The sequence below is a fragment of the Rhodnius prolixus genome, unplaced genomic scaffold (assembly GCF_049639745.1).
Source record: "Rhodnius prolixus isolate KJV_2025 unplaced genomic scaffold, Rpr scaffold_13, whole genome shotgun sequence".
Lineage (NCBI taxonomy): Eukaryota > Metazoa > Arthropoda > Insecta > Hemiptera > Reduviidae > Rhodnius > Rhodnius prolixus.
In genome coordinates, this window is record NW_027411583.1 from 8,389,356 (window position 1) to 8,412,576 (window position 23,221).

Below are 23,221 nucleotides of genomic sequence, written 5' to 3' on the forward strand. Positions count from 1 at the left end.
ACACTGAGCTAAAATTGATTATGCATTGAAAAAAGTTCAAAATTAAGTGTCGCTGCAACAATTGCACTGAGTTTGGTCTATGGACTCCCAAATATCTCTCTAATACCCACTAACCCCTAATCATTGTACACTTCATTAAGAGCCTTACAGGAAGTGTCAAATCGTTGAAATGTGAAACGATTATCCCCACAAGATACGCAGTTAGTGAGCAATATTTAGCTAACAGGGATATAAATCTGCAGCCTTGAATTTGGACATTAATAAAGCTTTCTTTGCATAGAACAAAATATGAACTTTCACAATAAATACACACAATACAGAAACTATCAGGTTAAAAGTATTATATAAACTCAAACTCCAAATCAGAACACAAATTATTAAATTATGTACACTTCAGGAAAAAACAAGAATTACGTAATTTCTGGAGCAGCTAGTCTTGCGAGTGTGTGCGCCTGGAGGCTATCAGTTGGAATCTATAGAAATCTCTAACGACTGAATAAACAGGGCCCATCCAACAAAAACATTAGGAGTAATCTTTTTTTTTCTTATTAAAACCAAAATCGATAATTACAATCAGACTGAAGAAGTACTAATGCTCTTAAATTAAAACTTAACAGCATACCCTATATGCCTTCTTACACCGGGTGTATAAGAACACGAATTTACGCGGTGTACGAAACGGAAGATCGTAGTACGGGCGTAAAACGGTTTTGTTGCAGGCTGCCTTTACTTTTTCTCGCAATATACGATCGACAAAAATACCGACGATAAACGTATTCGAATTTATTTGAAGAGTCACGGCGATATCGAAACCGACAGAAACTATTCGAACGTTAGGGAACCGCCGTTTTCCCTGAAGACCCAGTTTTTGAGAGAGAGACCTGTTAGTTTCATTTCCTTTTATATTCAATCTCACAAAAGGTTCTCAAAGACTTATGAAGAGTTATAAAATGGTAAATCAGAAGATGATAAGTTAAAAAAATACTTCGTTTTTGTAAACTCATCATTTCTGTTAATACTTCATTCTTAACCCACCTTTAAAAGAAACCTTTGGCTAATCTGCAAGCCCAGAAGGCCAAAAAAAAAGAAAAAAAAAAAAAAGAAACCAGAGGTAAATAAAAGATTTCTCAATTTAGGAACCCAGTTTACTTCATTTCTTAAATAGAGTCTGCACAGATCAAATTTCTCATTTTTACAGAGCACTGGAGCAAGATGATTCATCTCTCATCATATTTCTCAATAAAGCTTTTATATTACCGTGCCCGCTACCACAGTAACAAAAGCACGCGAATTAATATAGATCTGTTTTGGGAAAATGTCAAATAATTCTTTAAATTGCCGCATAGATAAAAGAAGACTTGAAGTCAACTTTAATTTTATCACAGAAATTAGATTTGTTTGGGCATCTACCCATGATTGAGCTGCAGTAAATGATAATTAAATCATTTACGGCTCCTTGACAAACAAACACATCCTACAATATTCCAAAATAGGTGGAATAAAAAAGTAACAAAAGTGACTATAACTTCTCGTAGATCCGATTATCAGAAAATTTTCGGAAAACGCTGACAGCAAAAAACAAAAAAGGCATTGATATTTTCAGTTATATTTTACTCTCACCACCAAACTGGATCACTTTGTTCTGGACCTCGGATTTATAATCTTCCATTAAATCAACAAATACGATTCCAAATATAATTTAATTTCGCCTTAAACCGAATCAAAGTTAATAACTTTTTTCTAAATTCCTAACAACAAACAACTTCTATTTCTGTCTTTTAGCTAATAATCCAATATCCATTTTTTCTTACTACTAAGAAACTTGAAGACCCTATATCGAGGTGACTCAGGCTGGCTGCAGTCCAACTACTGCAGTACCTCAATACAGGTCTGATGTTTTGTTAGCAGCTTTAAAAAATGCTATTGGAATTTCTCAGCGTAGACTATGAAATAAGGACGATTGTTGTTTCGGAGTAGTTCAAGAAAAATGTATTTACAACCTATTTAGGCAATACGTAGGCAACACATAGTACATAATAATAATGTATATATGTGGTCGCCACAATTTTGCTTAATCAATTTAATTAAACTCGCAAAAAGAAAAAAAAATGGAGTCTTGTTTTCGAATTAAAGGAAGAGATTTGGAATCCTCAGCCCGACAATGTTTGTTTGATGGAGAGTGTAAAACAGGTAAGATTTCTAAAATTATCTGAGCACCTTTCTGCTGCCAGTGATCTACAAAAACGATCTAGCTGTTCGTTACAACTGGAGTGCTACAAGGAGTCATAGTCACGCTTACTTTTTTTTATCTAACATTTCTGGAGTATTGTATTTTACTTCTACAAGGAACTAAACTTCCGAACACCTTAAAATTGTTTTCTTAAATTTATTGGAAGTTGTTGGATTAGATTGGTAGTAATAATTAAATTAGATTTTATAGAAATAGATCTTAATTTATACTCGCGAGCTATTAGTTATGTTTAGGTAGCGATGGATACAAAGCTCTAAAGTCGAATGATGAGAGATGGAATCAAACTTGCTCAATTGAGGTGTTTAAAAACAAGTTAGACCGTTAGCTGACTCGATATCATAGAACTGGGTTTGAAAATGAGTTAATCTTTTACATACCTTGGTTCCTGCTCAACACTGTGGGGTATTAAACGGCTAAAATACCGTTCCCTTAGTTCATATGTCAATGAACCTTTATTAGATTGAAATATGAAAAATGAAATTTAAGACTTCTTCCTCCAATTTATGATGGCAAATAGAAAAAAATGCTGTAGAGTTTTATATTTAAAACAAAAGATTGAACTTTTAGTCTGAAAGCAATTATAAGTTTGACTTAAAGCTGAAAAAGATCACATCCTGCAATTTATGTATTGTAAGGCCTACTCAGAAGTCAGAAATTTAAACACATTCATATTGAACAAGCCATACATAACGAGCTATCTGATCCAGATATTAACGACGGTCCCAACTGAGAAGTTGAACGTTTTGTTTTTCACATATTGTGTACATAACAAGACTATGAGTACAAGGTTTGGAGATTTAGTTTTATATAAGGTAAACTATTTTGATTCCTATATTACCATTTTGTTTTTTTGTGGAAGTTTTAAGTTCTACTTAAAGGAAACTTTGATAATGCTCAAATTCTAGTATCTTCATAGCATTCCTTGTAAGCTAAAAACTGTTCCCCTTCAAGAGCGTAAGTACTGGAATAATAATTTATATTCTAACAATTTACCACTTATAACAAACTGCACAGTGATTGGGAGATAATGAGGGAAGAGCACCTAATTTGCAGTTCAAGCAGACTAATGTACAGTGCAATCGAGTGTTACCATAGTTAATTTTGATTTTTTTAAAAAAACACATTGAATTACAGATCCTATAGTAAAGTGAATGATTTTGAAACAAATCACATAACACATTAAAAGCATTGTTTTGAAAATGAGGTTCAGAAACAAAGAACATGTTAAACGATTCCAAATTATTGAAGAAAAATTGGAATTTTACTACTAATGGAGATTTATGTAAAAACATCAAACTTGAATTATCTCTGACCAGCGATGAGAGCCTCCAGACAAGGTGAAAATAGGTTCCAAGATTCCTAAGTTTTGTAGGCGGTAGAGGAGGAAATTGGTGGCGGAGTTGTCAATGTCAAAATTATCTCTGAACTGATGGAAGAAGTAGACTTCAGATTGGTTTAGACCATGTTGTGGAAGCTGTTTGAGAGTACAGCCAAGTTGTAGAATTATCCATTGAATCTAAAAGGCGGGTTTTTCCTTTGGAAAGATTTTTTTTTTTTATGAAAAAGAAAAAAGTGATCCTGCGCAGAATTGCTTGACAGTGAAGATCGTTGGTAAACCAGGGTTATGAGTGGATTGTGTGAAGGCGAAGAATAGTTGCGGCTGGACGTATAAAAGATTTTTTTTTTTGACAAGAGATGTAGAAGAAAAGTTGGAAAACTGAGCTGAACCAGGAAAACCACAGCAAAGAGAGGCTTGATAAAGGAGTGAATGATGACTGAAAAGCCTGGTGTCGTGAATGTGGAAGCAGAAGAAGCACTGACTGGTCGTTGGCAATTCGTTCTTTGTTTTGGTATATAGAGAAGAAATCGTTGAATAGTTGGGTCTGTTTTGGTGCCATTGGAAGGAACAGTAGAGGCTTCAAAGTGAATTCCTGTATCCACCAAATTACCTTCGGAAGACTCTTCAGATTTTTTCTATTTTATTGATCGTTTAATATTTAGATAATTCGCTCAGATATCTTAGATTAACATATGTTTAGTCCGACAACTTAGTTATGACACCTCAGATGCATTACTACTTGAGGATGACGCTTCTAAGAAGTCATTACTAAGTTGTAAGCCTAATTAAAAATAACCAAAAGCCTAAATCCATCCATAGAATTCAAGACAGCTTATATTCGACTGAACCCTAACTTTTGAAATTGAATTCTATAAATAATTAATCCAAACCTTCTCCATAACAAAATAAAAAGAAAAACTTTTTAGATGTACTATTCTATAATAGCTTTGTGATGGCATGTTTCAATTATATCAAAGTCTGTAGCCAGATTCTAATTCCAAACTAAAATATTGAATAACTAACACCTAAAATCTACTTGTTTCGATTTGAGCCCTAATTTTGCTAAATTAGTCAATGCGTAATTTAAAAAGTGTCATCATTACATAAAATCACATTAATAATTTTACTCTTTTTTTTTTGGTAAATATTTTATTTTTATTAAAGTGTTATTAACTCGTAATAGTTCCAGCATGTGCATGCATGCATACACGTTATGATGTATGTCGGATAGTTAATCAACCGTAACAACTTGAAATTACATCTAAATTATCATTGTTTATGGTCCTGTTTTTACTTCTTAAATTTTGGGTATAATGTCTTGCTTGGGCAGGGTAATTCCTCATCAAATATGTCATCTTATCTGTTGACGTTTTTCCTTTTTGATACCAACACAGAAATACAGACAAAGTACTGGAAGATATCGATGCAATTTATTTATTTTAATGTCAAACGCTTTGGCTGTTCATCTCGATAAATGGTTGACAAATTTGCGAGCAATCCCTCCCGGGGATTTAACCACTCCCGAACTCTGTATCTGTAATAATAATAAAAAACACAAATATTAGTAAAGGTCAGTTTGAAGGATAACCAAATTGGAGGATTATTTAGGATACTAAACAGCTATCTAAAAACATGAAGCAAAAAGGAGGATAACATGCATTGCTGCAGGTAGATGCAGAATATAAAAACTAAATTATCCTAAAATATTAATAAAAACAATAAAACAGTAGTTAAAAGATTGATGATTAACCAAAATCATTAATTAATTCCAAGAATTCATGATTCAGGCCTGTTGGAACAAGTCGTTGTGCCACGCAACTATTTTTTTCGATTTTAATTTAATAAAATTATGTAAAATAATAAATTTTTATATTACCTTCTTACTTTTTTATTATTTTATATATATTAATAAAAATTTGATGGATTATTTTCTATTTTAATTATGAAAATGAACTTACCTTGCAACTGCAATGTGGCCTGGCTGAGATCACGAGTAAAAGTGGCAAATGGCCGTTCCATACAACATATGTTCTCCTTTAAAAATATAATTAAAATTAATTTAAGAGGGCATAATAACCCATTGGTTCATTGCCCCCAAAAAAAAAAAAAATTAATTTAATCAACTTATACAGAATTTTATGAAATTATGGCTAAAAAAAAAGTTTTCTATACACCTAAAATATTTTTTAATTAATTTATTAATTTATTAGGGACTACTTTATGACGGTACTTTTGATAAATAATTACTAATTATCAATTTTTTTTTGTTATTTTTTACTTTAATTAGACTAGTTTTAGTCTAATCACTTATTGGAATTGAGTTTTTAAAAGTAATTTAAGTTTTAAAGACCAAAGTAGAAAGCTATTAAGTAGGACTTCATTTTGGCGATTCTTGAAAAATGGATCGATAGATTTCCTTTAAAATTGAAATGTAGGTCATGTGATGAACTATCTTTAAAATTTAATCAGTGATTGAACCGTCAAATGAGTAAATGAGACTAAATCTGAATCATAAGTAGGTAAGAGTGAAGGTCCAAAGTGGGACTTGCACTCCAAAAAACCTCTTTGAAATCATATCTCAGAAAATAGTTTTTAATAAAAATAATAGAATATGATTTGTTCAGTAATTGGAAAAAGATTTGAACAATTTGGTGCAGTCGTTTTCGAGAAACCATAAAACAAATAGGATAACCTTCGTATCCATCAAAACAAAAGAGATTTAGGGTTTAAATTTTAGTAGGTATTTAATGATCCATCGTTAAAACGTACGTTAGATGGCAAATTAACGCAATTAAGTTTGAAAATTTCTTTAAAAATTCATAGAAATCTTTATACAGTTCACCTTCTAAAAATCAATGTCCCGTATGTTCATTCAATTCAATTAACTTCTTTTGCTGTTCGATGGATTCTGTTCATCCAAATCGAACTTCTAGTATGAATTTAAAGAATATATACCGATGGTACGAACAATTTATCATCTTCAAGATAGTTTTTGTTTAACAAGATAATCAGTTCTTCCAGAAACATATCATAAATCTATTTATTGTAAGTTCCTTAAATCAATTTCAAAAAATTCGAGTACCTATTTCATCATATAAGGGTAAAACCTATAAAACAATTCCTAAACGTTGGTTTTCGCTTCACATAAAGCAGGACAATATTTACTTCGGTTTTCACAATGTACCTTTCAAAACTGTTTATTCACAGGGGTCCCAAGCTATATGGATAACAACTTATATTGGCTAATCTCATTGGTGAATAGGATGTGCGAAATAGGCGGACTGTAGCTGATGACGTATGGCACCGTAAGCCACTCCCTCACCAATAAAAGCACAGTTATCCAGTACATAAAATGGTGCTCTTTCACTTTCATTCAATGATCTAGATTTTACTTTATTTTACTTCCGGAAAATATTTCATTAACTTTTTTGATTCTGCATTACTTTAGAAGTATGAAACCGGAAATATAATGTTCAAAACATGTATATTTTGGATGTTTTTACGATATCAATTTTTATTGCATTATTCGATAATTTATCAAATACCTATAGGGGAAAAATTAGTAAAAAAAATGTAAATAGTATTTTTCCTAGAAATAATTACCAAAAACGATTGGCTAATCTCATTGGCGAACGGGATGTGTAAAGTAGGCGGACTGCAGCTGATGACATATGGCTCCGTAAGCCACTCCCTCACCAATGAAAGCACAGTTATCCAATACATAAAATGGTGCTCTTTCACTTTCATTCAATGATCTAGATTTTACTTTATTTTACTTCCGGAAAATATTTCATTAACTTTTTTGATTCTGCATTACTTTAGAAGTATGAAACCGGAAATATAATGTTCAAAACATGTATATTTTGGATGTTTTTACGATATCAATTTTTATTGCATTATTCGATAATTTATCAAATACCTATGGGGGAAAAATTAGTAAAAAAAATTTAAATAGTATTTTTCCTAGAAATATTTACCAAAAACGATTGGCTAATCTCATTGGCGAACGGGATGTGTAAAGTAGGCGGACTGTAGCTGATGACGTATGGCTTCGTAAGCCACTCCCTCACCAATGAAAGCACAGTTATCCAATACATAAAATGGTGCTCTTTCACTTTCATTCAATGATCTAGATTTTACTTTATTTTACTTCCGGAAAATATTTCATTAACTTTTTTGATTCTGCATTACTTTAGAAGTATGAAACCGGAAATATAATGTTCAAAACATGTATATTTTGGATGTTTTTACGATATCAATTTTTATTGCATTATTCGATAATTTATCAAATACCTATGGGGGAAAAATTAGTAAAAAAAATTTAAATAGTATTTTTCCTAGAAATAATTACCAAAAACGATTGGCTAATCTCATTGGCGAACGGGATGTGTAAAGTAGGCGGACTGTAGCTGATGACGTATGGCTTCGTAAGCCACTCCCTCACCAATGAAAGCACAGTTATCTAATACATAAAATGGTGCTCTTTCACTTTCATTCAATGATCTAGATTTTACTTTATTTTACTTCTGGAAAATATTTCATCAACTTTTTTAATTCTGCATTACTTTAGAAGTATGAAACCGGAAATATAATGTTCAAAACATGTATATTTTGGATGTTTTTACGATATCAATTTTTATTGCATTATTCGATAATTTATCAAATACCTATGGGGGAAAAATTAGTAAAAAAAATTTAAATAGTATTTTTCAGTACAGCAGAAGCCCCCCCGTGTCGATATAACACCATCAGGCATGTAAAGAGATTTCTCGATAGGCAATTTGATGGGCGTGTTATATCGCCTCGGGGGGCGATTCAGTGGCCACCTCGTTCACCGGATTTGACACCTATGGACTATTTCCTTTGGGGATTCCTAATTTCTGCTTAAATAAAAGAATTTCTAAATCTAGGTTTATCAGAATCACGGCGGGATGGCATCTGTAGATGAACTAAAGCAGAGAATAATAGCTGCCTGTAACTCGGTTAAAGCCGAATCTATTTCTTTGGCAGTAAGGTACAATTGGCAGGAAAGAGCATGTCTATGCATCTCTAATGGTGGAGGCCAGTTCGACCATGATCAGTAATATTAATGAGGGTAAAGTTTATGATAAAATAGTACTTTTCTTCTTATTCAATCAAAAAACCGTTATAATAATATCATTTTGAAATTTCTTATAAGAATCATGGTTTCATTCATAACTTGTAAAATATCGCTCACAGAAGAAAACCGTTCTAGTAAATTTTTCTTAAAAAAAATAGAGGAATCTATTTCTTAAATAAAAACCACACCTCCCCATTTGAAAAAATGAAGTTGGTGCCTGTATCTCGCTTCTGGAAGCAACGAAAAAAATTTACAAATTAAATTTGGATTTCTAAGAAAAAACTAAGAGGACACGTATTTTTTAGTTTTTTTTTTTTCTAGCTATCTTAGTTTCTGAGAAAAAGTCGTTATCCATATACCTTGGGACACCCTGTACATTTGTTAAAATAAAAAATAAAATAATAAATTTAATAAATCTAAAGTAGTTAAGAAAATTCTAAGCTAAAAGAAAATCAGGGGCAACCTAAAATCATCAATTTATGTTTTGTGATGGATTCAATATGTAATTTATTAACTTGCAATCAATGTTTAATTTGTAAAGAAGTTTTAATTATTAGGACCTATAAAATACGTCTAAATTAAATGTTATAAATTCTTTCAATAAAGAAATAACTCACTAATCGTTAAGAATACTCTCAAATTTAAAAAAGTTGTTTTCACTTGCTAACTCAAAAACATTTTATTGGAAAATGATCATAAAATAAATTACAGTTAATTTTTGTTGAATATATAAAATCCCAGAAATAATAAGACCTTAGTTTATATCAATAAAATTATTGTAATAAACTAAGTTGTAATAGACTAGTTGATTTGTACAATAAAATCAAAATTCTTGGTACATCTATCAGGGCTAACAGTAAGCTAGACTAGACCAACCTTTTATGAAATTAACATGTCTTTTAGCAATGAGGTTTTCCAATTTTCCATCAAATTATCTTTTGAAAATATCAATAAATCCACAAGTTATGCAAATGCACAGGGTAAAATCTTGAAGATCTGTTTCACTTAACTTTTGTTTTCTCTTTTTATAAATCCTCCCTTGATGAAGGACATTAACATAATGAAAACATACATAAATCTCCAAGTCACTAACACTTGAATTAAACTATATGCAAGTATTAATATAATACTTTATTATTATTTACAAACAATAAATTACACCAGAAGAAAAGACCTGTTTTGGTGAGATGAGTGAACTTAGGTAAAGGTTATAAACAGTGTTCTACTTAATAATTTTACAAGCATAATCATAACCATACATTTTTTGTGGAAGAAGAAGCTCAAACATAAAACAAATTTCGGCATAAGTAACGGAAAGATTATCAATAAATCTATTTAACGTAAAGTATAGAAATTAAGTTTGACGAATAGTAAAAATAATTTGTTGGAGGCACCCCCACAAAAATACTTGGAATTTATTAATGTGGTTAGGTTTCTTCAAAAATTATACTTAACTTTAATATTAGCAATAATATACTGAAAAAGAATTTCGTTTTTACATTTTTGGCTTAAATATAAATAAATCGAATAAAATTTATTCAACTGAAGCCTTGTTTGGTAGATAACTTTTACAAGTATAACCTAGGAGAGGTTCGGTCTCATAGCACGTGAAAAATGGTGCAAATCAGTACAGCTTTGATCATTTAATTCATCTTGAAGTGTTAATATTTTCTAGGCTTAATTTATTTTTTTGTGGAAATCTGCAAAATAAAACATGGGTAGAAAAAGTAAAATTGGAAAACAGCGCAAGGATAAGTTTTACCAGTTGGCAAAGGAGACAGGTATGCATTAACCATGTAATCTTTCTTCATGCTGTCAGTTAATATTATTTGCATTATTATTATTTTTTCCATTATAGGTTATCGTTCCCGAGCTGCGTTTAAACTGATCCAGCTTAATAGGAAATTTGAATTTCTACAGAGAGCTCAAGTTTTAATTGATTTATGTGCTGCCCCGGGAGGATGGATGCAAGTTGCCAAACAAAATATGCCAGTTTCCAGCGTGGTCGTTGGTAATATAGCGATGAATGATTTTCGCTAAATATGTAGTCAATTAGCGATTTTTTACTCTAGCTGTACTTGATTATTAGTAAGGTTAGTTTGTTTATTCTATCCTAGGTGTCGATTTATATCCAATAAAGCCTGTACCAGGATGCATTTCCATAATTGGCGACATAACTACAGATAAGTGTCGACATTCGCTATCTAAAGAGTTACAAACTTGGAAAGCTGATGTAGTATTGAACGATGGTGCACCTAATGTTGGTATGTTAGGCCTCTATATTTTTTTTGCATGAAGAAAAGATTGTGTTACGAAGGTCGCAATAGCATTTGCGAGATTAGAGTATCCTGGGCAATTTTGATTTGAGATATACCGTATTTTATTTGAGTAAGTAATTAGTTCATTGGTTAGCTAATACTGGATTCCAACGCGAAGACCTCAAAGGTCGAATCCAGCTGCTAGACTTTAGATTTTCTGTTTCTTGGAGCTTATTACAGCAACTTTTCGCCTCCGTGCATGTCACGTAATCTGTTGGTAAACACAAGCCTTCCAAAAAGTTTTTTTAAAATATTTAATGGATTATATTAAGATTAACAGAAAAAAAATTGAGCGGAATCTGTACTTTTTCCTGCCGGCCATGTTTATTACATAGATAAATTTATTTTACAGGTCAGAATTGGATTCATGATGCTTTTCAACAAGCTGTATTGACTTTAAGTGCCCTCAAACTGGCTACCCAATTTTTGAAACAAGGTGGTTGGTTTGTGACGAAAGTTTTCAGATCAAAAGATTATAATCCTTTACTATGGGTGTTCAAGCAATTGTTTAAGAAGGTAAGTACATTAAGTTTCTTTTAATCAAGTATTTATTTATTGTTTCTAAATGTTTAATTATTTATTATGAATTTTAGGTACACGCCACTAAACCACAAGCTTCTCGTAATGAATCTGCTGAAATATTCGTTGTATGCCAATATTATTTAGCTCCGGCCAAGTTAGACGCTCGTTTCTTAGATCCAAAATATGTCTTCCAAGAATTGGAACTTGAGCCAACATTAAATAAAATGAATTTACTCCATCCAGAAAAACAAAAGAAAGCTAAAGCTGAAGGTTATTCCGAGCTGAGAGGTGTCTATCACACAGTAACTGCTACAGAATTCATAAAAGCAGAAGAGCCTTTAAGTTGTCTACAGATTGCTTCTTGTGTAAGCTGTTCTTTTTTATATCTTCTTTGTTTTTTTTCGAATTAATTAGTCTGATAAGGGTTTCTTAATATTTAATTTTACATTGCAGATTAAATTAGATAGTGATGAAATCTTGAATCATCCAGAAACTACAAATGAGATTAAAGAATGTTGTAAAGATATCAAAGTACTTGGCCGAAAAGATATTCGTTCCCTACTAGCATGGGGTAAAGCACTTAATAAATCTCTGTTTCCATCAGAAAATAAAGAGGAAATAAAACCTATTGCTGAAAATATGGACTCTGAAGCTGAGAAAAAAGATCCTGATGAAATGGATTTGGAAGAAATTGATAAACTTATCGATAATTTGAAGGTTAATATTAACAATTTGGTTTTTCTTTCACTTTCTGTTACGTTAGGTAGATCTTCGCTTTTTCACAAATCGATTTTTTCAAATTTTCAACGTGGATACTCGCTTTGCGATCCCTTGAGTGAGCAAAAATGGCTTTTCAAATAGATATCTTTATCCACATTCTCTGTGTGTGTGTGGTCTCTTAACTCAAAAAATGGAAAATCGTTGAAAGTTCTAATTCGATATTTCATCGATGTGCCACCAAAGTTGTAGATAAAATCTGGAAATGCAACTTTATTGAATCGATTTTTCATTGTTTTGAATCTAACTTTCTTTAAAGTGGCTCTAACGATTTTCTTTTAAATATAACAAATACGTTTAGATTTCATTTAAAACATTTTCTCCGGAGATTCCATTTTAAGGCAGTTCGAGGAACTTTACTGAATTTTAATTTTCAAGTAAAGTTAGTTTCACTTTTTAAACTTTGTTACTCTCCAAAGTGCCAACAACTTGTTAATGTCAACCCAATTATCAATTTGAACCAGACATTTGTGGGAGTGTTACTCACCGGTTTTTTTTTTTCAGTCTGAAGAAATACAAGGTCTTAAAAGAAAAAGAAAACGTGCCAACAGAGAACGAGCTAAGCTGCAAGAGAAACTCAATTTGAAGATGGTGATTAAAGGTGATGATGGGCCGACTGAAGAAGATGCAATGGAACCTCTGTTTGCTTTGGATGCTATCAAATCTGGGAAGGTAATTTTATTTGGCAGCCTTTTAAGTTGATAAACCTGGCGTTAGCGACTAAAACATTGTCTATTTTGCTCTTCTTTTCGTGCCAAGATGGTTCTGGGCAATTAGCATTCATCTATCCATTCCCTAGGATTTCCAAAGTCTTGTGGTTTTCTTCAGCCTCTATACGATACGGTCTTTCTCTCAAGTTGCAGAATCTCTTGCACGTTTTCTTCCAATCATCTCCACAACCTAATTCTTTCACTCTTGGCCCACTTGGTCTTCCACTCTTTCTTTCATAATCCACCTCGCTATGTATCACCACACATTTTAACATGCCATATAATGGTTAGAAGCGTGATTTCAGTGGTCTCAAGATCGTTCTCTTTTACTATCATCCTCTACTGAATCCGGAGTTTCTTGCTTTGAGTTCAGTCAAGAGTCCTAAGTAATTTCTTGGTTATCTTTGATTCATAACTCAGGTTGCCTAATGTAGTACTCTGGAAGAAAGAGAGTCCAGCCTCTTTGTTGCGGGATACAAGTTTCTGTACCAGAGCACTAGGGTTCAATTGATACTTTCTACCACTCCTCATTCTGTTAATGTTCAGTAGCTCATTAATTCCTACCACTGATCCCAAGCAAGAAAACTGGTTCACTCTTTTACTGGTTGTGTTTTCTATTATCAGTTTATTTATCAATAAATATAGATAAGGGTAAGCGCTCCGTCTTATCGAAATCCATGCCCACGTCCCAATCAGCTTACTCTGCCATCAACTACCTCAATATGTAACCAGTTTCAACTCTTATCTTCTGAAAGACTCGCTGATGTTATCTCTTACCAGGATTTATTAAAAGATTGGCTAGTTTCGAAGCTACATTGAGGGTACCAGAAATTGACGTGCATTAATTATTCCAAACCTTTGCAAGTCTAAATTCTTTGGAAATTCTAGTTTTTAAGCAGGTTCTTTGCTGTATATCCTCTTTTAAATCCTTCTTGGCTAGTCACTCTAAAATCCATTTATCCATTTATTTTCCCAATTTCTTCCTTTGCTAAGGCCCGTCTTAATCTTATACTCCTTCAGTCTAGAGAGCGTTTACCACGTTCGGTGCTCCTGCCTGTTTCCTCATTCTTTTTGAATCTTTCTTTTCCCTAATGTTAGGTAAACTCATAATATTTTAGGAGAAGGGATAAGTTCAGTGCAGAGCACTTGACTCCTACAGTGATATCCCGGTTGCTAGTACAGCTGCCTACCCTTAGAAAGCTCTCACAGCTCTCTGTTCAGTGTTGGACAGATTTGAATATTGTTTTATAAATTTGGCCATTTGGTTTTGTATTTTCCTTCTCTCTATTTTAATAATTTTAATTTCCCAACAAGAGAATCTCTGTGCTGAGGCTTCGGGTGCCAATGATCTTAGATATTTACGTCCCTTTATGATAATAATAATTAATTTTTCTTGTCTCAAGGCTCTACGAAAAGTAGAAGAACAAACGCCTGATTATTTAGCCCATAGTGATGTGGAATCAAACGAAGAGGATGAACCTTTTCCTAATTATAAGTCATCTTATGTTCCTTACGAGAAGGAAAAAGCTAAACTAGATAAATCTGGCAAGTGAGTAAATATTGTTTTATAAATTTGGCCATTTGGTTTTGTATTTTCCTTCTCTCTATTTTAATAATTTTAATTTCTCAACAGATTTTATAAAGACTCTTCTGAAGAAAGTGAAAATGAAGAAAGTGAATATGAGAGTTCTGATGAAGAAGGGTTAGGTAAGTCTTGAATTCTTTTTATTTAAAACAAAACTGGCTTTAAATTGAAACGAGGAGATTGATATTGCTTCACTTTAAATAAATAAAACAACATTTTACATAGAAGAAAAAACAAAATACATGTACCAAGCATGTTGAAAATTCTGAAAAGTGATTACCGACCGCCACGAGTTTTTTATTATTTTTATATTTAAGAAATAAGATTTAACACTTAATAAAACAATATATTTTTTTTTTCATTTAATTGAATAAACTGTCCATATAAACGTGGCACTGATATTTGGTCCCTTAATAACGAAATTCAAGTTCATTATTTGAAAGTACTTGGTACTTTAATTTTTGAATTTGGAAATGTAGGCGATATTGAAGCATTATCTTTAATAAAGATTTTACAGCAATTTATTTGAGCTCAAAAAATGTGTAAAGTTGAGAATGCCTCATGCTACGTCAGTTAGTGCTCCACATTATTGGTTCCAAAAAGGTTTTAGAAAAGGAAATATAAGCATTCAAAACACATAAGGTTTGTAAGGCAAATTCGTGGCATCTCTTGACCCAACTGAGTCAAGAATAGTTGAAAAACTGAATCTCCAAGAAGCACTAGGAAAACTGCAGGGGAGATTAAAGATTCTAATTCTCCCATTTTTTTTTTAGACACTAATGAGATTAGAAGGGAGCCTAAAAGCCTCACGAATTGTCATCTCAGCAAAAGGTCCACTTAAGGACTGAAATGTGTTGTGATACTGTTCCAAGCCAATCACTTAATCATTCGATTTGTAAAGCGAATGGCCATTTTTGATGGAAAAATGGTACTTTAGCAACCCAGTCACCCATCAAACAGGCAAGAGTCTACTGCAGTGGTTCTTAACCGGTGTTCCGCGAATATGGTCCAAGTGTTCCGCGAAATTTCAATTTTAAATGTATTGAAATTTAGAAACTTAGGAAAGATACGAAAACAAAAAATTGTTCCTTTTTTTTTTAATTTGAATTTAATTTTAAGTTCTTGCTAAATACCGAATTTCAAATTATTTAATGTTAGTGTTCCGCAAGAAAAATATATACATATAATTGTGTTCCGCGTTTATGAAAAGGTTAAGAACCACTGATATAAAGGGTTGAAAATTTTTTGCGTCATGAAATTCTGTAAAATTATGGCCATTCTATATCTCCCACTGTGAACCACGTATTCGTATGAAATTTTGTTTTCTTGTATACTTTGTTTTTCTCAATTATAAGCTGTAGTTATTTTGTGCAGAGATCTAAAAAGGTAGAAGATATAAAGGGTTGAAAATTTTGTGGGTCATGAAATTCTGTAAAATTATGGCCGTTCTATATCTCCCACTGTGAAGCACGTATTGGTATGGAATTTTGTTCTCTTATACACTTTGTTTTTCTCAATTATAAACTATAGTTATTTTGTGCACAGATCTAAAAAGGTAGAAGATATAAAGGGTTGAACATTTTTTGGGTCATGAAATTCTGTAAAATTATGGCCGTTCTGTATCTCCCACTGTGAACCACGTATTCGTATGAAATTTTGTTTTCTTGTACACTTTGTTTTTCTCAATTATAAACTATAGTTATTTTGTGCACAGATCTATAAATGTAGAAGATATAAAGGGTTGAAAATTTTTTGGGTCATGAAATTCTGTAAAATTGTGGCCGTTCTGTATCTCCCACTGTGAAGCACGTATTGATATGGAATTTTGTTTTCTTGTACACTTTGTTTTTCTCAATTATAAACTATAGTTATTTTGTGCACAGATCTATAAATGTAGAAGACATAAAGGGTTGAAAATTTTTTGGGTCATGAAATTCTGTAAAATTATGGCCGTTCTGTATCTCCCACTGTGAAGCACGTATTGATATGGAATTTTGTTCTCTTGTACACTTTGTTTTTCTCAATTATAAACTATAGTTATTTTGTGCACAGATCTAAAAAGGTAGAAGATATAAAGGGTTGAAAATTTTTTGGGTCATGAAATTCTGTAAAATTGTGGCCGTTCTGTATCTCCCACTGTGAAGCACGTATTGATATGGAATTTTGTTTTCTTGTACACTTTGTTTTTCTCAATTATAAACTATAGTTATTTTGTGCACAGATCTATAAATGTAGAAGACATAAAGGGTTGAAAATTTTTTGGGTCATGAAATTCTGTAAAATTATGGCCGTTCTGTATCTCCCACTGTGAACCACGTATTGATATGGAATTTTGTTCTCTTGTACACTTTGTTTTTCTCAATTATAAACTATAGTTATTTTGTGCACAGATCTAAAAAGGTAGAAGATATAAAGGGTTGAAAATTTTTTGGGTCATGAAATTCTGTAAAATTATGGCCGTTCTGTATCTCCCACTGTGAACCACGTATTGATATGGAATTTTGTTCTCTTGTACACTTTGTTTTTCTCAATTATAAACTATAGTTATTTTGTGCAGAGATCTAAAAAGGTAAAAGATATAAAGGGTTGAAAATGTTTTGGGTCATGAAATTCTGTAAAATTATGGCCGTTCTGTATTTCCCACTGTGAACCACGTATTCGTATGAAATTTTGTTCTCTTGTACACTTTGTTTTTCTCAATTATAAACTATAGTTATTTTGTGCACAGATCTATAAATGTAGAAGATATAAAGGGTTGAAAATTTTTTGGGTCATGAAATTCTGTAAAATTATGGCCGTTCTGTATCTCCCACTGTGAACCACGTATTGATATGGAATTTTGTTCTCTTGTACACTTTGTTTTTCTCAATTATAAACTATAGTTATTTTGTGCAGAGATCTAAAAAGGTAAAAGATATAAAGGGTTGAAAATTTTTTGGGTCATGAAATTCTGTAAAATTATGGCCGTTCTGTATCTCCCACTGTGAAACACGTATTGATATGAAATTTTGTTCTCTTGTACACTTTGTTTTTCTCAATTATAAACTATAGTTATTTTGTGCACACATCTATAAATGTAGAAGATATAAAGGGTTGAAAATTTTTTGGGTCATGAAATTCTGTAAAATTATGGCCGTTCTGTATCTCCCACTGCGAACCACGTATTCGTATGAAATTTTGTTTTCTTGTACACTTTGTTTTTCTCAATTATAAACTATAGTTATTTTGTGCACAGATCTATAAATGTAGAAGATATAAAGGGTTGAAAATTTTTTGGGTCATGAAATTCTGTAAAATTATGGCCGTTCTGTATCTCCCACTGTGAAACACGTATTGATATGAAATTTTGTTCTCTTGTACACTTTGTTTTTCTCAATTATAAGCTGTTGTTATTTTGTGCAGAGATCTAAAAAGGTAGAAGATATAAAGGGTTGAAAATTTTGTGGGTCATGAAATTCTGTAAAATTATGGCCGTTCTATATCTCCCACTGTGAACCACGTATTCGTATGAAATCTCCCTGATTAAGAGGAGAGTCCACTTCTTCTTTGTACATCTTTTTTAAAGCATATATTCCGTTAAAAAATGTATTATAAAATTTGTATATTTTTCTAATTATTTAAGATAAATTTATTTTCTCAAAATTCTTTCATTCACAATTTTCTATATTATAACTTTAATTTAGGATTAAATGAAGAAGAAACCGAACCAGTACAGAAGAAGATTAAAACAGAAAAGCGGGTTACTTTCAAGGATGATGTTAAAGACGAAGAAGGTATCTCGGATTCTGAAAATAATGATGATTTGGCAGACCAAAACCCGCTGTTGACCGACCTGGATCCCAGAGATAGAGAAGTGAAACGTATGCAGAAAGCTCAGCTTTGGTTCGAAAAAGTATGTTTTGCTATAAATTTGTAGTTTCAATAAATTATTTATTTATTTATCTTCAACTTCTGCTACTTGCGCATTCGAAGATTTACAAGAAAGGCGCCACGCGTCCTCCTCTTTCTCTTGCCATTCATTGACTTGACATGGTTGATGAACATTCACTTAAACATTGCCCTTTTATTCATTCTTTTATTTCCCCCTTGGTCTCTTTCCTAGACCCGTACGTTGTTTTAGAAAGTCTAGTCTCTTCTATTTGTGTGTTATGAGTGAAACCATCGTGCATGTTTTCGCATAATTCATACGGCTATTGGTTCACATCACAAATTATTTCTAACTTTGGTGTTTCTAACACAGTTCATTTTGTTTTATCTTTTATTCTTCGGAGTTATTTTTATTTCCGTCTATTTTTATTGGTACAGTTACTACAGCTTTTCGTAAGGGCCCATGACGTACATCCAGATGTACGGGACTTAGACGTACTTGGCGTCATAAACTCAGATCTCTTTCTTTTTATTCCTCTCTTGTGCTGATAGATTTTTAATCAACTGATTCTGATGTTAACCATTGCCAACTGAGATTAATGCTTTTAAATATTTGTAGTCTTTTTGTTCCAGTGGTTTTCCGTTTGTTCTAAACGCATTTTTAATAATAATTCTTTATCCTAATCATATTTTTTCTCATTTTCTTTTGTAGGATGCATTTAAAGATTTAAATCAAGAGGAAGATGAAGAATTTGAATTGGACGAAATGGCAAAATCAGTGGAAAAAGAAGGTGGTAAAGTTATCAGTAAAAATGTGGATATTAAATCAGAAGAAGAAGAAGAAGAAGAAGACAGCGAAGATGAAGAAGATGATAAAGAAAATATAATTAGTTCAAGTGGAAATGTACAGAATACCAAAAGTGTGAACGAACCGAACGAAAATACAGATTCCTCTGATTCTGATTATGAATTTGATTATAGTTCGCAAAATGCTGGTGTAAAAGAAGAAGATGAAGGTAAATAGAAATATTTTTACTATTTCCGTTTCTATTGCTGCTTCCTCTTACCAACTTAAGAAGGAAGTAGAAAAATACGATTTAAAATTCTCAAGCCTTTAATAAGGGAATATTAATTACCTTTTCTTTCCTAGATCTCGAAGCAGTGAAAAAGGAAAAGAAGAGAAAAAAGAAAGAAAAACGGCTTACCGAAGAAGAACTGGCACTGGGTGCAATGATAGCGAATTCCAAGAAAACAAGAAGGGATGTCGTGGATTCTGGATGGAACAGATTTGCTTTTAATGATGAAAAGCTGCCTGATTGGTTTCTTGATGATGAAAAGAAGCATATGAGAAAAGAAGCTCCGGTTCCTAAGGTGAGTGTTTAAATTCAAAAGTGTTTCAGCAACCGTCTTACAGGTGTGCCTCACATTATGTTGTAAATCAATTCCAGAAGGAGTGGTTCAATATTTTATGTATATGTCTACAAGGTGTGGCTATTAAATAACGAGACTATTGCTGCAAAACATTTTATTTTAAATTTAAACATATTTAGTTATTATCACCTTCAATATATACCCCTCCCCTATCCCTACAATGCTCCATGCTAATTTACTATTGTTGGAAACAGTGCTGGAAGTCTTTTACTGTGAGCTCCTGCATGAAGCGTACCGCTTTTTCTTTCACAGCTTCAACGGACTGAAATCGTGTCCCTTTTAATGCAGATTTGACTTTGAGGAACAGATAAAAGTCACATGGGGCCAGGTCAGGCGAATAAGGCGGATGGCCTAAAACTGGGATGTTGTACTTGGCTAGAAACGTCTTGACAGACAATGCAGTGTGAGCTGGCGCGTTGTCTTGCGTTGGAGAACCCGTGATTTGTTCTTCCACCCCAATCGGGACGTTTTTCCTTACTCTTTCACGGAGTTGAGCAAGCACCTCACCGGTAGTAATGTTGATTAATTATAATCGATTTTTTTATCCGTTTTGGACGTGGAAGGGCGACCCGGTCGGTCATCATCTCCGACGTTTTCTCGGCCATCTTGGAAACGCTTGAACCACTCAAAAACTTGCGCACGTGATTAACATTCATCGCCATAAACTTCTTTTAATAAAAGATAAGTTTCAATAGCGGTATTACCTAGTTTTGATGTGAAATTTCACGACAATTCGTTGCTCTACTACATTGTGTAGTATCACATGTTTTTCCGGCAAAACGAAACTAACACCTCTTACACAAACGACAGTTCCGATCAGACAGATGTCTCTACGTGAGACGCTGCAATCGAAAGAAAAGGCTTTATGCTGCACAGCTGTCGGTCGTTGTATAGCAGCATCAGTCTCGTTATTTAATAGCCACACCTCGTATTCTGCCATCATCCTAATTGTTGTTATAAGTATGTAAAATAACGCAAAAGAGTGCACGTAGGAAATAGAAATGTATAGTTATCACCAAAATGAACGTAATTTAGGAAGACTAATTGCATTACCTCTAAATAAAGGGTAATAGAAGATAGTCTTCGCTCAAAAATAATTAATAATAACTAGAACAAAGATACAAACATTGCAATTCTATTCGTTTTTTTTAAGATTAAAAATTATCCAACACGTAATCCCAATAGTTAATTAATCATTCACATTCTGCAGGAACTGGTAGAAGAGTACCAGAAGAAATACCATGAAATTAATACTAGACCAATAAAGAAGGTAATTGAAGCTAAGGCGAGGAAAAAGAAGAGGGCAGTTAAAGCGATGGAACGTGCCAAGAAGAAGCTAGAAAGTATGATGGAAAATCCAGACGTTTCTGAAAAGGAAAAAGCTAGACAGATAAAGAAGTTAGTTTTGGTGTTTTTGTTCTTTTAAGTAAAGAACCAAGTTTTCCTAAAAATAAAAGTTAACTATGTAAAATCTTTTGCTATTTTTTTTTGACAGATTGTACAAAAAAGCTAAGGGTCCAAAAAAAGAGATTACTTATATTGTGTCGAAGAAACATACCAGCGGCAAGAGAATGAGACGTCCGCCAGGAGTTAAGGGTCGATACAGGGTCGTAGATCCTAGAATGAAGAAGGATAAACGGAGTAAGGAGACGGGGAAAGGAAAACGGAAGAAGAATTAAGAGAAAGGTCAGTATTTGTTGAAAAAGATTTGGCGTGCAATGTGGATGTTGTATTTCTCCTGTTGCAAGTTTCAAATTAAGTGACAAGTATTAAGTTTAGGTCAATTCTGAGCCCCATTTTCGTATCTATTTATTTACTAGCTAAACCTTTAAAGTTGTATTCTTTTAAACCTGTAAGGAGAGTATGGTGAGGGCTCACATAAGACTTTTAATAATGGAAAATGTTTACATAATAAGATAAAAGCTAGAAAAGTTGCTAAAATGAAATATATTTGTGTTTCAGATGGTGAACTGTATTCGGGACTAACATTTCTTAATTCACTTTCTCTTACTGTAAAAAGCTGTGATCACGTTAAATTTTCTAATTTTGAATTTACGCCGGAATATCCGTTTTGAGTTCAAAAAAAAAAAAAAAAAAGAAAAAAAAAGTGTTTTTTAGAAAATTGATCTGTGTACGAACAAAATATCTCGAAAACGGAAAATCACAAGAAGCAATTCCTAGTTTTAAAATTTGAGGCATTTTTGTAAAAATTTAAACATTTTATTAAAATTGTGAGCTCGAAGTAAATCTATTGGTTAGAATCTGGAAAATGGAAGTAAGAGAAAATCTTAGTGAGTGTATGCACATTAGAAATTTGTTTTCTCGTATTGGATAACAAAGGAAAAACTTCATAATTTTGGGGGGGGGGGTGGAAAAATTTTTCACAATTTGACACAATCTCGTACGCACAATCTTAATTACATTCACCCAATCAATTGCAGCAGAACTTGCTGACAAAAAAAAAAAAAAAAAAAATTGTGGGCTCAAGTTCAAGGAACTGCAGGCGGAGACTCAAGTTGAAGATAGATGGAATTGCTGCTACCATCATTCGCAAGAGCAAGAAGGAATATTGTCTGGTGGCGAGAATCATTGCCTAAAATGTGATTTGAGGAGGTCGAATGCATCGTCAGTAGTACAAGATGCAACTGTGGCTTTTCGAAAATAAATTTAACCTACAATTTAATGTTATCAAAATATTCCAAAAAATAAAAGTTTATTTTATCTTACAACTTATTTATTTAAAACTTTATCTCACAATTGATTTAATTTCAATAAATATATATTCCCTTAAGAAAAAAGTTGATTTATGGAAGCTTAAGGTGCATCATTTATTGTTGGCACAAAAAAAAGTTTAAATTAATAATAACAGCTTTAGGTATAGTGTGTAATTAAAGAGAAATATCTGCGGCGAAATCTAGAATCTACATTTTGTGTAAACTACGATTGACGATTATTTCTAATAATTATAAAATGTAATCGTGTTACATCTAGCTCACGGTTTAGACTACATAATCTGCACGTAGACAGCCTAAAACTAAACGATAAACTGAAACGTTTTTTTTTTTTCCTTTTTTAGATCAACATAAATTTGCCTTATTTTCTCTTTGAAGGACATATTGCACCATATAGCTGAATACATCTCAAATCCTACCCCCGACCCTTTTTTGGTATCAGTCAATGTCAAGACCCATTTGACCTTGTCACCAATTCATACCTAATTCTCTCGGCTCGATCGTAAACATGCTTGTTTTGTTCTTCAAGGTTAAAACAGTTTTCATAATCATATTGTCGTACGTATGAGTTGTTGTAAAGACCAATTG

General features: G+C 32.5%; 1 protein-coding gene and 1 long non-coding RNA gene across 2 annotated transcripts; one reads left to right on the top strand and one right to left on the bottom strand.

Moving 5' to 3' along the window:
• Positions 1-4,981: 4,981 nt before the first annotated feature.
• Positions 4,982-9,707, bottom strand: LOC141448079 (uncharacterized). Its single transcript, XR_012454835.1, has 3 exons — positions 9,568-9,707; positions 5,549-5,624; positions 4,982-5,124 (listed from the first exon to the last, which is right to left on the bottom strand). It is a non-coding gene; the product is annotated as an uncharacterized lncRNA (long non-coding RNA).
• A 554-nt stretch (positions 9,708-10,261) lies between these two features.
• LOC141448078 (pre-rRNA 2'-O-ribose RNA methyltransferase FTSJ3) lies at positions 10,262-22,630 on the top strand. The gene is made up of 15 exons (XM_074116146.1): positions 10,262-10,472; positions 10,550-10,702; positions 10,809-10,955; positions 11,362-11,525; positions 11,603-11,896; positions 11,985-12,248; positions 12,813-12,980; positions 14,422-14,567; positions 14,652-14,725; positions 18,287-18,495; positions 19,183-19,486; positions 19,621-19,841; positions 21,112-21,299; positions 21,397-21,587; positions 21,864-22,630. The coding sequence occupies exons 1-14, from the start codon at positions 10,406-10,408 to the stop codon at positions 21,578-21,580; spliced, it is 2,583 nt and encodes an 860-aa protein (XP_073972247.1). The 5' UTR covers positions 10,262-10,405; the 3' UTR covers positions 21,581-21,587; positions 21,864-22,630.
• Positions 22,631-23,221: the final 591 nt, after the last annotated feature.

Coding starts and splice junctions, on each gene's coding strand:
- LOC141448078 (XM_074116146.1), top strand. CDS start 10,406: ATGGGTAGAAAAAGTAAAATTGGAAAACAGCGCAAGGATAAGTTTTAC. Junction 10,703..10,808: donor AGTTTCCAGCGTGGTCGTTG/GTAATATAGCGA, acceptor ATTCTATCCTAG/GTGTCGATTTATATCCAATA. Junction 12,249..12,812: donor AACTTATCGATAATTTGAAG/GTTAATATTAAC, acceptor TTTTTTTTTCAG/TCTGAAGAAATACAAGGTCT.